Source organism: Leptodactylus fuscus, chromosome 2 (assembly GCF_031893055.1).
Source record: "Leptodactylus fuscus isolate aLepFus1 chromosome 2, aLepFus1.hap2, whole genome shotgun sequence".
NCBI lineage: Eukaryota > Metazoa > Chordata > Amphibia > Anura > Leptodactylidae > Leptodactylus > Leptodactylus fuscus.
Window position 1 is genome coordinate 37,010,803 of NC_134266.1, and position 13,888 is coordinate 37,024,690.

Genomic DNA, 13,888 nt, shown 5'->3' on the forward strand with positions numbered 1-13,888 from the left:
GTAAGGTGTTTTTTTGGAGGCGGATTCTGACACTGATTCAGCGTCAAAATCCTCACCAAAAAACTCTGTGTGCATTGACCCCCATTGATGTATAGCGCTCCCAGTGAAGTCAATGGGTACGCCAATTCAGCCATCCACCCTGGGGCACGCATACATTCAACCTGGCTTTGGAAGGATCGGCGAGGATCTTGGCAGTCAGACCTCCACCAATCAGGTATTTACCCTCTATAGGATAGAGGATAATACATTTTGTGGTATAACCCCTTTAAAACAGCTAAATAAACTGCAATGAGAGTTATTTGGACCAGTAAACCTAAAGGGATATTCGTATCTCAGGAAATTGCAAATCAATGAGGAGGTGGGAGTAATGGCTCCCCGTCCTGACCACAGTGTCGAACAGGGCTGCTCTGCACTATTCCTGTAACTCATATAAAGGAGAATGGAAACTACGGAAACAGCATAGCAGAGCTCAGCTATACTAGTACCGTCGCGTCACAGCAGCAGCACTCATTGTCCTCTATGGGAGTTATGGGAAGAACACAGAGCAGCAATGTTCAGCTATTCCCATAAAATTCTGTGTAAAGAAAACATGGCAGATACCCCAATCAATACAACACTCCTACCACTTCTCCCATGATGAAATAGAACTGAAATCATTACGCAGATGTGAACAAGCGTCTACCATTTTGTAAAATGTGTAATTTAGTTCATTAAGGGGGATAACTTGCAGATCAGTGGGGGTCCAACCACTCAGATCCCGCTGTTCAGGAAAACAGGGAACCTTCCTCCTCCAATCTGAATGCAGTGGTGGTCAGCAACACACCCGGCGCTCCACTCATTTCAATGGGAGTCCCAGAGATGACCAAAGTCCAGCACTTGGCTGTCTCCGGTAGAGATGAGCAAACACTGTTCGGATCAGCCGTTCCGCATGCATAGAAATGAATGGAAGCACCTGGCACGGCGACCGGCAAATTTTACGTGCCAGGTGCTTCTATTCATTTCTATGGGAGCGTGCTGTTCGGAACGGCTGATCCGAACAGTGTTCGCTCATCTCTAGTCTCCGGCGCTCCCACTGAAATTAATGGAGCCATGCGGGCAGCAGATGCTTTTGCCAGCAGCTTAGCTTTCCCTTGAAACAGCAGGATCTGGCGTGTGACCACGACATCACTGATTGAAATTAAGAATGTCCTTAATGGTTGGGCTTTACAGAAACAGCGTCGCTCTCTAAGGCACACAGTTTGCATATCCCCTAACCCCACGTAGCTCTAATTTTTCCATAACTCCCATTCACTTCTACGGGTGTTATGGGAAATAGGGTAACTCAGAGAGCCATGCTGTTTCTGTAAGGCTCAACCATCAAGGACTGTCAGCAAAGATACTCACAGGTACGATCCAGGGTGCAGAACCTGGGTAGAGGTGGTACATTTTAGGACACAGAGATGAGCTTTCTGATCCCCAACCAATTTAATACTGAGTAACTATCTGCATAATAAGTCAACAGTAGCAAATTAGAGAGAGTCCGAAACCCAGATCCAGCACCATTTGCTCTGAGCTGCTTCCAGTTCTGTGAGATCTACAGAGGATTAAAATAGGAGAATTTGTCCACTGTATAGCGGCCGTGCCGAAGAATTGCAGCTTAGTCTACATTCAAGTGAATAAGAGTAGAGCATGGCACAGCCGCTACACAGAAGATGGAGCCTTACATACAGGGCCTGAATCCATGCAATGGTCAAGGTGTTGGGCCCATGCTGAGGAGGGGTCATCACCAGTAACTAAATAGGCCCATGGACCAGAAAGCAAATACATACAGCTGAGAACAAACATTAGATTTAAATGTATTTCTGCCCAGCAGGTTGGGAAACGTAAATGTATTTCTATGAATGTTCATTCTGTTCTGTCTGCATTAGTCACACCAGCGCAGCTGAATGAGCTTTCCACCGTCAGTACTAGAACAACGCCAATGGTCTACTGTCCAATTCATTTATAGAGACAAAATCATCAAAATTATCATGTAAATCTGATAAAGAATAGAGAAAAACAGGGGATACCAGCATTGTGGTTTACTGCAATGATGCAAATTTAAAGGAAACAAAAAAGGAAATTTGAAAACTTTAAAATCTGGAAAAAAAAAATTGAAAGTAAAGCCATGCAAATTTTTATTTAAATAAACACTCAACAGGAAAGGATAAATGTCTGTCTGTTAGTAAATCAGAAGTTATAGAGGTAGCCAAAGTTATGCGTCTACCTTTACAACCAGAATTTTTTGTATTGGTAAAAATATCCGCCTGTTGAGCGTTTCCAGTCCTAATGTAAACCAATATGATCAAACTCTGTGTGGTCCCATCAATCGCATAGGTCCCCAATTTATGCTAATGACAAATGGGAAACATAAAGGGAGTATGACTACAGAAAAAGATGATAGAGGGTTTGTAGTCTGATACCATAGAGACATATAGATCTGCATAGGAGCTTTTACACAGGAAATCATATGGGATTTGTAAAGACGTTAACCGGTTATTTATTTTTATTGGAAAAATAGGGTCAGAATAACTTTCTTAACCTCACCGACCTCCAATGCACCTGTTCAGTCCTTTCCATCTCCACTCGCTGGTTCCGCTCAACACAGAATGTGACCACTCAGTCAATCACTAGCCATAGTGGTAGCCCATCTGGTCAGTGCCTGGTGGAGAAGTCACTATCTGTGGTGAAGGACCAGGAAGTGAAATAAGGCTGGGGACCCAAAAAGCAGTGGAACAGTAATGGCAGGGGATCAGTGAGGGGATCGGTACTTGTAAGTTATTTTGACCATATTTTTTAATATCCTACCAACCAGACAATCTACTTGTTGCTTAAAGGAACCCTGTCAGTTTTTCCACTATAAACTGGCCCCTTCATGTGCAGGATGAAGAACTTACCTTCCCATTGCTGTCGGGGACAGTTTATAGAGGTTCTCTTAAACAACAAATGATTACAATACAATAATTAAAAAAAAAATCTTCATTGTCTAATAATGCTGCAACGTACTTTTTTATGTCCCATTCCCTGCTTAAAGGGATCCTATCTTTCAAACCCTTTTTTTTCCCTAACATGTCGGAATAGCCTTAAGAAAGGCTATTCGTCTGCTACCTTTGGTTGTCTTCTCCGCACTGCCATTAGCCTAAAATCCCGGTTTTTGTCGGTATGTAAATGAGTTCTTTCGCAGCACTGGGGGTGGTCCCCAGCGCTCAAACAGCACTGGGGGTGTCCCCAATGCTGCGAGAGAACTCTCCATCTTCTTCTGGAACAAGGTCTTCACCGCGTCTTCTTCTGGCAATGTCTTCTAACTTCTAGGCCTCGGGCAAAGCCAACTGCGCATGCCTGCCAGCCACAAGAAAATGGCCGCTTACAATACTATGTAAGCAGCCATTTTTCTTGTGGCCGCGAGCATGCGCAGTCGGCTTTTCCTTAGGCCCGAGGCCTAGAAGTTAGAAGACACCGCCGGAAGAAGACGCGGTGAAGATCTCGTTCCAGAAGAAGATGGAGGCGGCACTGGAGAGTTCTCTGGCAGCATTGGGGACGCCTCCAGTGCTGTTTGAGCGCTGGGGCCCGCCCCCAATGCTGCGAGAGAACTCATTTACATACCGACAAAAACTGGGATTTTAGGCGAATGGCGGCACGGAGAAGACAATGAAAGGTAGGAGACGAATAGCCTTTCTTAAGGCTATTCCGACATGTTAGGGAAAAAAAAGGGTTTGAAAGATAGGATCCCTTTAAAATGTCCACCTAATATGTGCAGTGGTGGTGAGAAAAAGGTGCTTCACTCCACGCTCAAGTGCAAGAGGATACTGGAGGTGGGAAGGAGCTACTGAGCATGTGTGACCACCAGCAGAACACAATAGGACATTCTGAGTGCGAATTAAACAAACACCAGGGGGGGCTATAATACGTATCTAACAGCAATATCTAGACACAGTATCATGCTTTTTAAATAATGTTTTGCATGAACTAGCAAAAAAATGTCATACTGGATCATGGGCTGACCAATCCCAAAAGTAAAATAAAGGTGCTCTACAACTACGGATGAAAAAGAAAAAAAAAAAAAAAAACACATGCTAAAGTAATGCACAGGTAAATATTATAACAAAAGAAGAGAAGAATTTTTTTTATTATTATGACAGTATTTTGATGAAAGAGTCTCATTGAATATACCTTAATGAATTTCTCACTGAGTCTGCGGTCGGTGATTTGAGTGTGGTGAGAAGTTCTTGTTGAGACACAATGGACCTGCCCGTACAGAAATTTCATAAAGCAACAGAATTTAGACAAAAGGCAAAAACAGTTGCTGTTATATTTGTTCACAAATAAATAATGATGACAGATATAAGGATTATCACACTTCTGGGATGAAAGTCACAGGAGACGGAGACATGGAAGGTGCCAAAGCTGCTCCGTACCCTTTAGGATATCGCATACAAATCCCCAGCATATAAAGAAAGCACATACAATAAATCTAAGACATAATAACCACACGTAATAAACATTTAACAACATTTTAAAAATGAAAAGGCGCTTTCTGTTGACACAACTTTATGAGAATTGAATGTACTGTGGTAAAGTAACACTTGTCTACTGCTACTCAATACTTTGGCTCCGTTCTCCGTACCTTTCATCTACTTTATGCTCAGGCCTTGTAAGAAACTGAGATATAAGGAGTAGAGATGAGCGAACACTATACCAAACAGCCGTTTCGACTAGCACACTCCCATAGAAATGAATGGACGTAGCCGGCACGCGGGGGGTTAAGCTTCCATTCATTTCTATGGGAGCGTGCTATTCGGAATGGCTGTTTGGTATAGTGTTCGCTCATCTCTAATAGGGAGATATTTGACAAACCAACGTGCCTGGGTAAACATCAAAGGTGCCAAAACACTTATTGGAATGCCCAATAACACCCAAGAATCTTCTGAAAAATCTACAGAAATTCTACTTATAAGTCTAAAACGGCAATAAACATCCGCAGCATAAATTTACATTTCATTGGATTTCAAATTTTTACCAAAATTTTCCATGGCAGATTAGTTACTGCCACATATGGATGAGATTTAGAAAATTCTCATTCCCTTTGCTTGTACTGTAATACACAACAGATCCAGACAGAAAACCTGCAAGTTATTCCTCCTGTGGGGGAAGGGAAGGGGGGAACTCGATATTTCCCCCAAATGACCACCATTCCATGTATATGCCTTAAAGGATTTAAATGGGTATTTAGAGGTTACAGCTATTGATGATCGGCTGTTCCCAAATCTTGGTTCTCTGTCTAGTGTCCGGGCCAGGTTACTGCAGCAAACCTTCTATTCCCTTTTGCCTCTGTTGACTACTGGGGACGTGATTGATAGGTCATCAAAATGTGTAAGCTGGTAAACCCCTTTAAGGCTGAGTTCACACTGGGTATTTTGGTCAGGATTTTGAGGCCGTAGCCACCTCAAAGTCCTGACCAAAAAGACGGCTCCCATTGACTGAAATCAGTGGGAGCCAGTCAGTTCTTTTTTCCGGGAACGGACATGCTCATTCTTCAGGCGGAGTTGCCTCATGATTCTACCTAAAGACACTCCTTCCTCCCGACTAGGCCCATTCGTTTGGGCCTAATCCGGAGCAGAGTGCATGACTGGATGCCTCAGGTTCCGGCCCAAAAACCCCGTGTGAACCCAGCCTACGGAGTCAAAAGTGGATCTTCTTGACCCCATAACAGCCACATTCACATCTGTGTGGTTGTCTCCAATGCAGAGTTCTGAGACTAAAGTCCAAAACTGACTTTTTCAACCAATGATATCGGTTATAAAAATAATGGACGCCTGACAGACTCCAGTATAGTCAATGGGGGCCCTTGGGATCCACTGCTGTCTGTCCTTAGACAATTTTTCTGTTCTTCAGGTTCCTTAATGGACCAGAAGAATGGAAACTCTGATGCAGGTGTGACTATAGCCTAAAGCAAATGTTAATGTTTGACAGGGTTGCAGTATTTAGCCGCCATGTCTCAGTTTCCATTTTCTCCCATGATACACGGAGGTCTTCCTCTTGGTATCAGCATCAATCCACTCTTCCATAAACTTCTCATTTGTACAAATGGAAAACACAATAGGTAACTAGAGTATTTGTGAAGGTCAGAGAAGTACCAAGTGTTCTATTTAGCAACTTTATAGCTCACAAAAAAAATATTTTTTTAAGTATTTAAGATTCATTTAATACAGCAAGGACATACTTAAGCAGTATAGTACAATCCGCAAGCCGTTCCATAAACCATAGCACATAAACATAGACACAATAACCACAGGTCATAAAAAACATTTAACACAATTTTAAGAAATGAAAATGCACTTCCCGCTGACACAACGTACTGAGAATTTAACGTACTCTGTAAAGGAAACATAACATCCACTCATTACTTGGAATCTGTTCCTCTTCATTTTTGGATTACAGAAGGTACAAACAGTAAGTCAGAAAGCCGTAACCAAATGCAGAGAGATGACGCAGCGAACTTAGAGAGAAGTAATGCATGTTATTATACATTCCACAAAGCCTTTAACCCAAGAATGGAGACCTTCCAGAAATCCTAGGCTGTATCACAAGGAGGCTTAAACAAACCTCTACATCTCAAGTGTTCCATGACAGTGACTAGGGGGGTGTAAGGTCACTTTCTGAAGTTGCTACTGTAAAGGGATTGTCCAGTAGAGGGATACAATGGGATAAAAACAACAAGGAGAAGAAAAAAAAACAAAAAACACTATCCACTGATCTCTGCTCCCATTCTGATGATAATCGGGATCCCTGCTGGTCTCTACTTCCTGGTCCTGTCTCGAGACAATAACAGGAAATGACACGACAGGGATCAGATTCAGTAGGCCGAGTATCATTTGTTAGTTTATATCATAGTTTTGGTGGCTGGACAACCCCTTTAAAGAGGCTCTATCAGCAAAATGTTGCTGTATGAGCCCCACATATGCCTGAATAGCCTATAAAAAGGCTATTCAGGCACCGCTAATCTTATTTTAAACCCCCGTCCCGTTTTAAAATAAAACTATAAAAACATATGTAAATCATACCTGAAGGTGCACCAACGTCATCTTCTGGCACGTCTACCTCTTCTTTCTTCTTCTTTCGGCGACGCCTTCCGGTCCTGGCTCTTCCCCAGCTTAATCTTCATTTTCTTCCGGCGGTTCAAATACGATTGGTTGAAATTTGACGCGTGCGCAGTAGCGCTCCCTCTGGAGCTACTGCGCACACTCCGGCAGCGCTGCCATTGAGAAAAATGGCGCGAGAGTATGTGCAGTAGCTCCGGAGGGAGCGCTACTGCGCATGCGCAGGATTTCAACCAATCAGATTTGAACCGCCATAAGAAAATAAAGATGAAGCCAGGAAGAGCCAGGACCGGAGGGTGTCGCCGAAAGAAGAAGAAAGAAGAGGTAGGCGTGCCAGAAGATGATGTCGGATCGTGCACGACCGCCTCCCGTGCATGCAAAGGTATGATTTACATATATGTTTTTAAAGTTTTATTTTAAAACGGGACGGGGGTTTAAAATAAGATTAGCGGTGCCTGAATTGCCTTTTTAAAGGCTATTCACGCATATGTGGGGCTCATACAGCTAAATTTTGCTGACAGAGCCCCTTTAAAGAGAGAACCCAGCCCATCAACTCAGCCCTACTTATAGATAAGGTGACAGTCTACTGACAAACTGTTCTTCCCCTTGTGAATTGGTTCCTCTGTTGCCGATAGATTGCGCTTTTTTTTGTCAATATACAAATGAGTTCTTTGGAGAAACGAGGGCGGTACTGATGCTCCAAAGAGGAACGAAAACGTCCTAATTTTTCCAAAGAGCTCATTTGCCTATGAACAACTATGATTGAGGTGACGCTTACCTATCTGGTTACAGATTCCCTGCAGTCCCTAAAAAAGAAACCTTATCCTGAAGAATAAAGAGAAGACAAACTATACATACAGTACGTGGTTTTCTGTACACATACATTTCTGTATTGAATAGATTACACGTTACATTTAACCCTGAAAAAGAATTAATAACAAAAAAAGCGCTTACGTTGAGATGGTTTTCTTTTGGACGAATATATGTAGCATGAAATGGAGCAAAGCCGCAAATACTATTCCAACAAGCAAGAACTTTCTCATGACTAAAAAACCTAAAACACAAAATAGAAAAACAAGAGCGACTGTTAGATAATAGAACATACAAAAAACATGTCTGAAATGTAAAGTACATCATAGCCATGCTGCGCGGTAGGATGTGGCTCCGCTTCACTCTTAGGGTTCGTTCACATGGGGCAATAGGGGGTGGATTTTGACGTCGAATCCACCTCAAAATCTGCCCCCTCACTATAGAGGTCTATAGAGACCGCTAGTGTCCTTTTTTCCGTGAGCAGTTTATTCCCGCTCACGTAAAAAAGAAGCGAGCTGCCCTTTCTTCAGGCGGATTCTGCGGCTGTTTCAGCCCTCGTGACAGCACCCTCCGGACTAGGCCCATTCATTTGGGCCTACTCCGGAGTGGGAAGACGCGACTGTTGGGCAGGCGCATTTTAGTCCTACTCTGACGTGGCTTCCCGCGTCAAAATCAGGACCAAAATACGCGGTCACTAGCCCCGTGTGAACTAGCCTGTATACAGAGAGCGCTCCAGATTCAGGCTTCATCCAAATAGCCATATTTTTGGTGTACACAAACGGCATATGAAGCCATAGTAACCGGTTTTCTACACGAATAAGGTTTGGGACATCACCGGACATAATAGTCTGACAGTCTCTTGATCCGTCCCATCCACACACATACAGACTGCACAAACACATTAAAAAAAAAAAAAAAAAAAACATTTTCTTGCTGCTGCTGACTATTTTTATACAGCTGTCTGAATAAGGCCTTATATGGACAACTGGATCCTTCGCCAAACATTTAGCGGAATAGGTTCTAAGTTTAGGAGAACAGGAAAACTTTACTGTCCCAGTCATGGAGCTGATATAATACTCTTCATCATGGAAACACACTTACGTAACAAGACCATCATTGAGAACAAATATTCTTAACTGGCACACGGCGAAAATTGTGGAGTAGCCCCCAGCTGAAAAGAAATTGATATAAAGGGAATCTGGTGATCTGCAGGTTATAGGGTAACAATCTGGTAAGGTAAGGTAAGCAATCTGATCTGCAGGTTATAGGGTAACAATCTGGTAAGGTAAGGTAAGCAATCTGATCTGCAGGTTATAGGGTAACAATCTGGTAAGGTAAGGTAAGCAATCTGATCTGCAGATTATAGGGTAAAGGTTGTATTGGACCTGACGATTCTTCTGAACGAGCGCAGCTACAAAACCTGCCGATCAGCACTCATTCTGCACCGGCCCGATTACCCATACAGATCGCGATCGCCCCCCGGCAGACACTTACATTGACAGTCGGTAGAGCCAATGATTTATCGCTCCACTGAAATCAGCCGCTCACACGATGAAGGACCAAACACTGGTACATCAGGCGAGAGTCACCATTATTAGACACAGTACCGTATATACTCTAGTATAAGCCGAATTTTTCAGCCCAGTTTTTGTGATGAAAAAGCCCCCCCTCGGCTTATACTCGAGTCAGCACAGTCTATGACCAGCCACAATATCAATGTATAGAATCTCCCATAAAATAGTGCAAAAAAAAAAAAAAAATTTTAAAAAAATAAAATGAATAAAAGTTCTAAACCCCTCCTTTCCCTAGAATACATATAAAAGTAGAAAATGACTGTGAAACACAAACACATTAGGTATCCCTGTGTCTGACAGTGACCGATCTACTGAATATAGGGGATCTGCTCCTGTTCCGTTGGGAAGGGGTTAATAGGTGCACTGCAGATCCCCTATATTCAGCCAGACTCAATTCCAAGTGGGGGAAGAAAAAACAGTCCTCAAGCTCAGGGAAGGGGCCGACAGACAACCAAAACACCCCTTTCCCAGCACCCAGCAACTACTGCACCCAAAAACTCTGACCATTTTAATTTTTGAAATTTTCCAGTAGCTGCTGCATTTCCCCCCTCGGCTTATACTCGAGTCAATAAGTTTTCCCAGTTTTTTGTGGTAAAATTAGGGGCCTCGGCTTATAATTGGGTCGGCTTATACTCGAATATATAAGGTAATTGTGAAGAACGAGTGCTTGTCCAAGTGTCTAGTCTAATAGGGGTATATAGGCTTGTGGGAAGAGATTCAGTATAAGGCCTCATGCACAAGGCCATACATGAGCCGGGTTTGTGGTTCAGTGGCACAGATGACACATGGATGATATGTCCATGTGTCGTGCCAGGCTGCAAAATGGACAGGAATAGAAACAGTCTTGAGTTTTGCCCCAGGCTCATGGGCTGTGATACTCCATGGTCATGTGTATGGGGCAATAGAATATGAGTCAGTGTGCTAGCCATGGAAAACACTGTGAGCTTAGGGAGGCTTTACTCTGTACACAGACTATTAAGGTATGTTCATATGGCTGAATTTTGCTCAAAATTCCACCTGAAATCGGCTTTCCATTCATGTCAATGGGATATTTTTCCCCTCGCTGACTTTTAAGCATCATGCTCAATCTTCACTTAGATTCCACCTGATATCTCCCCGTGAAATGAATAGGAGACAGAAAAATACTGCGAGGCCAGGGAGGAATTTGCAAGTAGAAGAATCCAACTTACATTCCTGAAGCTGGATTTTTCAGCTGTGTGAACCTACCCCAAGTGTATCATTGAGTAGGACGCCCTATAGACTCTCAAAGGGTCCAGTCTATATAGTGTTTATTTACCTCCCTTTCCACTTTTTGTGGCCAGCTGCTGCTACTCAATCTGATGTAGTGGGCATAACTAAGGCTTTCTAGCATAGCCAGTAAGGGGCGCCACACTTCACAGCACGATTTGAATAAGACGTGGCCGATCAGCTTCTTGGTCTTGTTACTACTGTTGTTAAGTGCTGCTCCTACATATACAGCCACACAATAAGAGAAGCAGACACAGAAGCTGATAGCTTTTGTGGCAAGTAGTATAATGGAGGTTATAACTGAGCAGACTCCTCCCTGTGGTGGTTATGTCATATACTTGCTCCCAAGTCTGATATTGCTATATTTACATACAGAGATAACATGGCTTCTGAGCAAGTGAGGCAGTGCTAGAGACCAGATAAGGGATAAGCTCAGGATGTTACTGCTAAAGTCACTGCTAGGACTGCCACAGATGACTGACGCTCTAGACCTCTATACAGGGGCGTAAGTAGAAAAGACTGGGCCGCATAGCAAACTCATAGTGGCCCCTCCACACAGTATTATGTCCCATAGTGGCCCCTCCACACAGTATTATCCCCCATAGTGGCCCCTCCACACAGTATTATGCCCCATAGTGGCCCCTTCACACAGTATTATGCCCCATAGTGGCCCCTCCACACAGTATTATGTCCCATAGTGGCCCCTCAACACAGTATTATCCCCCATAGTGGCCCCTCCACACAGTATTATGCCCCATAGTGGCCCCTTCACACAGTATTATGCCCCATAGTGGCCCCTCCACACAGTATTATGTCCCATAGTGGCCCCTCAACACAGTATTATCCCCCATAGTGGCCCCTCCACACAGTATTATGCCCCATAGTGGCCCCTTCACACAGTATTATGCCCCATAGTGGCCCCTCCACACAGTATTATGCCCCATAGTGGCCCCTGCACACAGTATTATCCCCCATAGTGGCCCCTCCACACAGTATTATGCCCCATAGTGGCCCCTTCACACAGTATTATTCCCCATAGTGGCCCCTCCACACAGTATTATGCCCCATAGTGGCCCTTCCACACAGTATTATCCCCTATAGTGGCCCCTCCACACAGTATTATCCCCCATAGTGGCCCCTGCACACAGTATTATATCCCATAGTGTCCCCTGCACACAGTATTATGTCTATTAGTGGCCCCTCCACACAGTATTATGCCCCATAGTGGCCCCTTCACACAGTATAATGTGTGTCCCATCTTTTCAGACCCCAGAGCATAATGATCGGAGGCCTAAGGGAGGTAACAAACATAAAAACTAGTGTTACTCACCTCTCCTAGGCTCCACCGCGACCCCCTGCTGTCTTTGGCCCTCCTATATGCCGACACAGTCCTGGGTTACGCAACATTATGCGTCGCAACGTCGACCTGGCCGACGTGATGTCAGTAAAGAGACTAAAAGATAACTTGAGAGGTGAGTAACACTGGTTTTTATGTCCGCTTACCTCCCCTGGGCCTCCGATCATTATACCCCCCCTTCCCCCCAGAGTATAATAATATTAGTGTTTTTTGGTGTTCACTCAACAAATACAGTCCTATGAAAAAGTTTGGGCACCCCTATTAATCTTAATCATTTTTAGTTCTAAATATTTTGGTATTTGCAACAGCCATTTCAGTTTGATATATCTAATAACTGATGGACACAGTAATATTTCAGGATTGAAATGAGGTTTATTGTACTAACAGAAAATGCGCAATATGCATTAAACCAAAATTTGACCGGTGCAAAAGTATGGGCACCTCAACAGAAAAGTGACATTAATATTTAGTAGATCCTCCTTTTGCAAAGATAACAGCCTCTAGTCGCTTCCTGTATCTTTTAATCAGTTCCTGGATCCTGGATAAAGGTATTTTGGACAAACAATTCAAGTTCAGTTAAGTTAGATGGTCGCCGAGCATGGACAGCCCGCTTCAAATCATCCCACAGATGTTCAATGATATTCAGGTCTGGGGACTGGGATGGCCATTCCAGAACATTGTAATTGTTCCTCTGCATGAATGCCTGAGGATTTGGAGCGGTGTTTTGGATCATTGTCTTGCGGAAATATCCATCCCCGGCGTAACTTCAACTTCGTCACTGATTCTTGAACATTATTCTCAAGAATCTGCTGATACTGAGTGGAATCCATGCGACCCTCAACTTTAACAAGATTCCCGATGCCGGCATTGGCCACACAGCCCCAAAGCATGATGGAACCTCCACCAAATTTTACAGTGGGTAGCATGTGTTTTTCTTGGAATGCTGTTTCTTTTTGGACGCCATGCATAACGCCTTTTTTTTATAACCAAACAACTCAATTTTTGTTTCCAAAATGAAGCTGCCTTGTCCAAATGTGCTTTTTCATACCTCAGGCAACTCTATTTGTGGCGTACGTGCAGAAACGGCTTCTTTCTCATCACTCTCCCATACAGCTTCTATTTGTGCAAAGTGCGCTGTATAGTTGACCGATGCACAGTGACACCATCTGCAGCAAGATGATGCTGCAGCTCTTTGGAGGTGGTCTGTGGATTGTCCTTGACTGTTCTCACCATTCTTCTTCTCTGCCTTTCTGATATTTTTCTTGGCCTGCCACTTCTGGGCTTAACAAGAACTGTCCCTGTGGTCTTCCATTTCCTTACTATGTTCCTCACAGTGGAAACTGACAGGTTAAATCTCTGAGACAACGTTTTGTATCCTTCCCCTGAACAACTATGTTGAACAATCTTTGTTTTCAGATCATTTGAGAGCGGGCTGTCCATGTTCGGCGACCATCAAACTTAACTGAACTTGAATTGTTTTGTAGAAAGAAATGGTCCAAAATACCTTCATCCAGGATCCAGGAACTGATTAAAAGCTACAGGAAGCGACTAGAGGCTGTTATCTTTGCAAAAGGAGGATGTACTAAATATTAATGTCACTTTTCTGTTGAGGTGCCCATATTTTTGCACCGGTCAAATTTTGGTTTAATGCATATTGCGCATTTTCTGTTAGTACAATAAACCTCATTTCAATCCTGAAATATTACTGTGTCCATCAGTTATTAGATATATCAAACTGAAATGGCTGTTGCAAACACCAAAATATTTAGAACTAAAAATGATTA

The 13,888-nt window shown here is 43.4% G+C and overlaps 1 protein-coding gene across 5 annotated transcripts in view; it reads right to left on the reverse strand.

The window, feature by feature from the left end:
- The window catches only part of ST3GAL6 (ST3 beta-galactoside alpha-2,3-sialyltransferase 6), a 111,653-nt gene that overhangs the window by 37,696 nt on the left and 60,069 nt on the right, over positions 1-13,888 (reverse strand). For 3 of the 5 annotated variants that reach the window (XM_075263631.1, XM_075263628.1, XM_075263629.1), the window contains 2 exons: positions 8,070-8,169; positions 4,189-4,263 (listed from right to left, as the gene is read on the reverse strand). In XM_075263631.1, the coding sequence (XP_075119732.1) occupies positions 4,189-4,263; positions 8,070-8,169 (175 nt within the window). The remainder of the gene's footprint in view (positions 1-4,188; positions 4,264-8,069; positions 8,170-13,888) is intronic. The other 2 variants (XM_075263632.1, XM_075263630.1) reach the window with 1 other exon arrangement.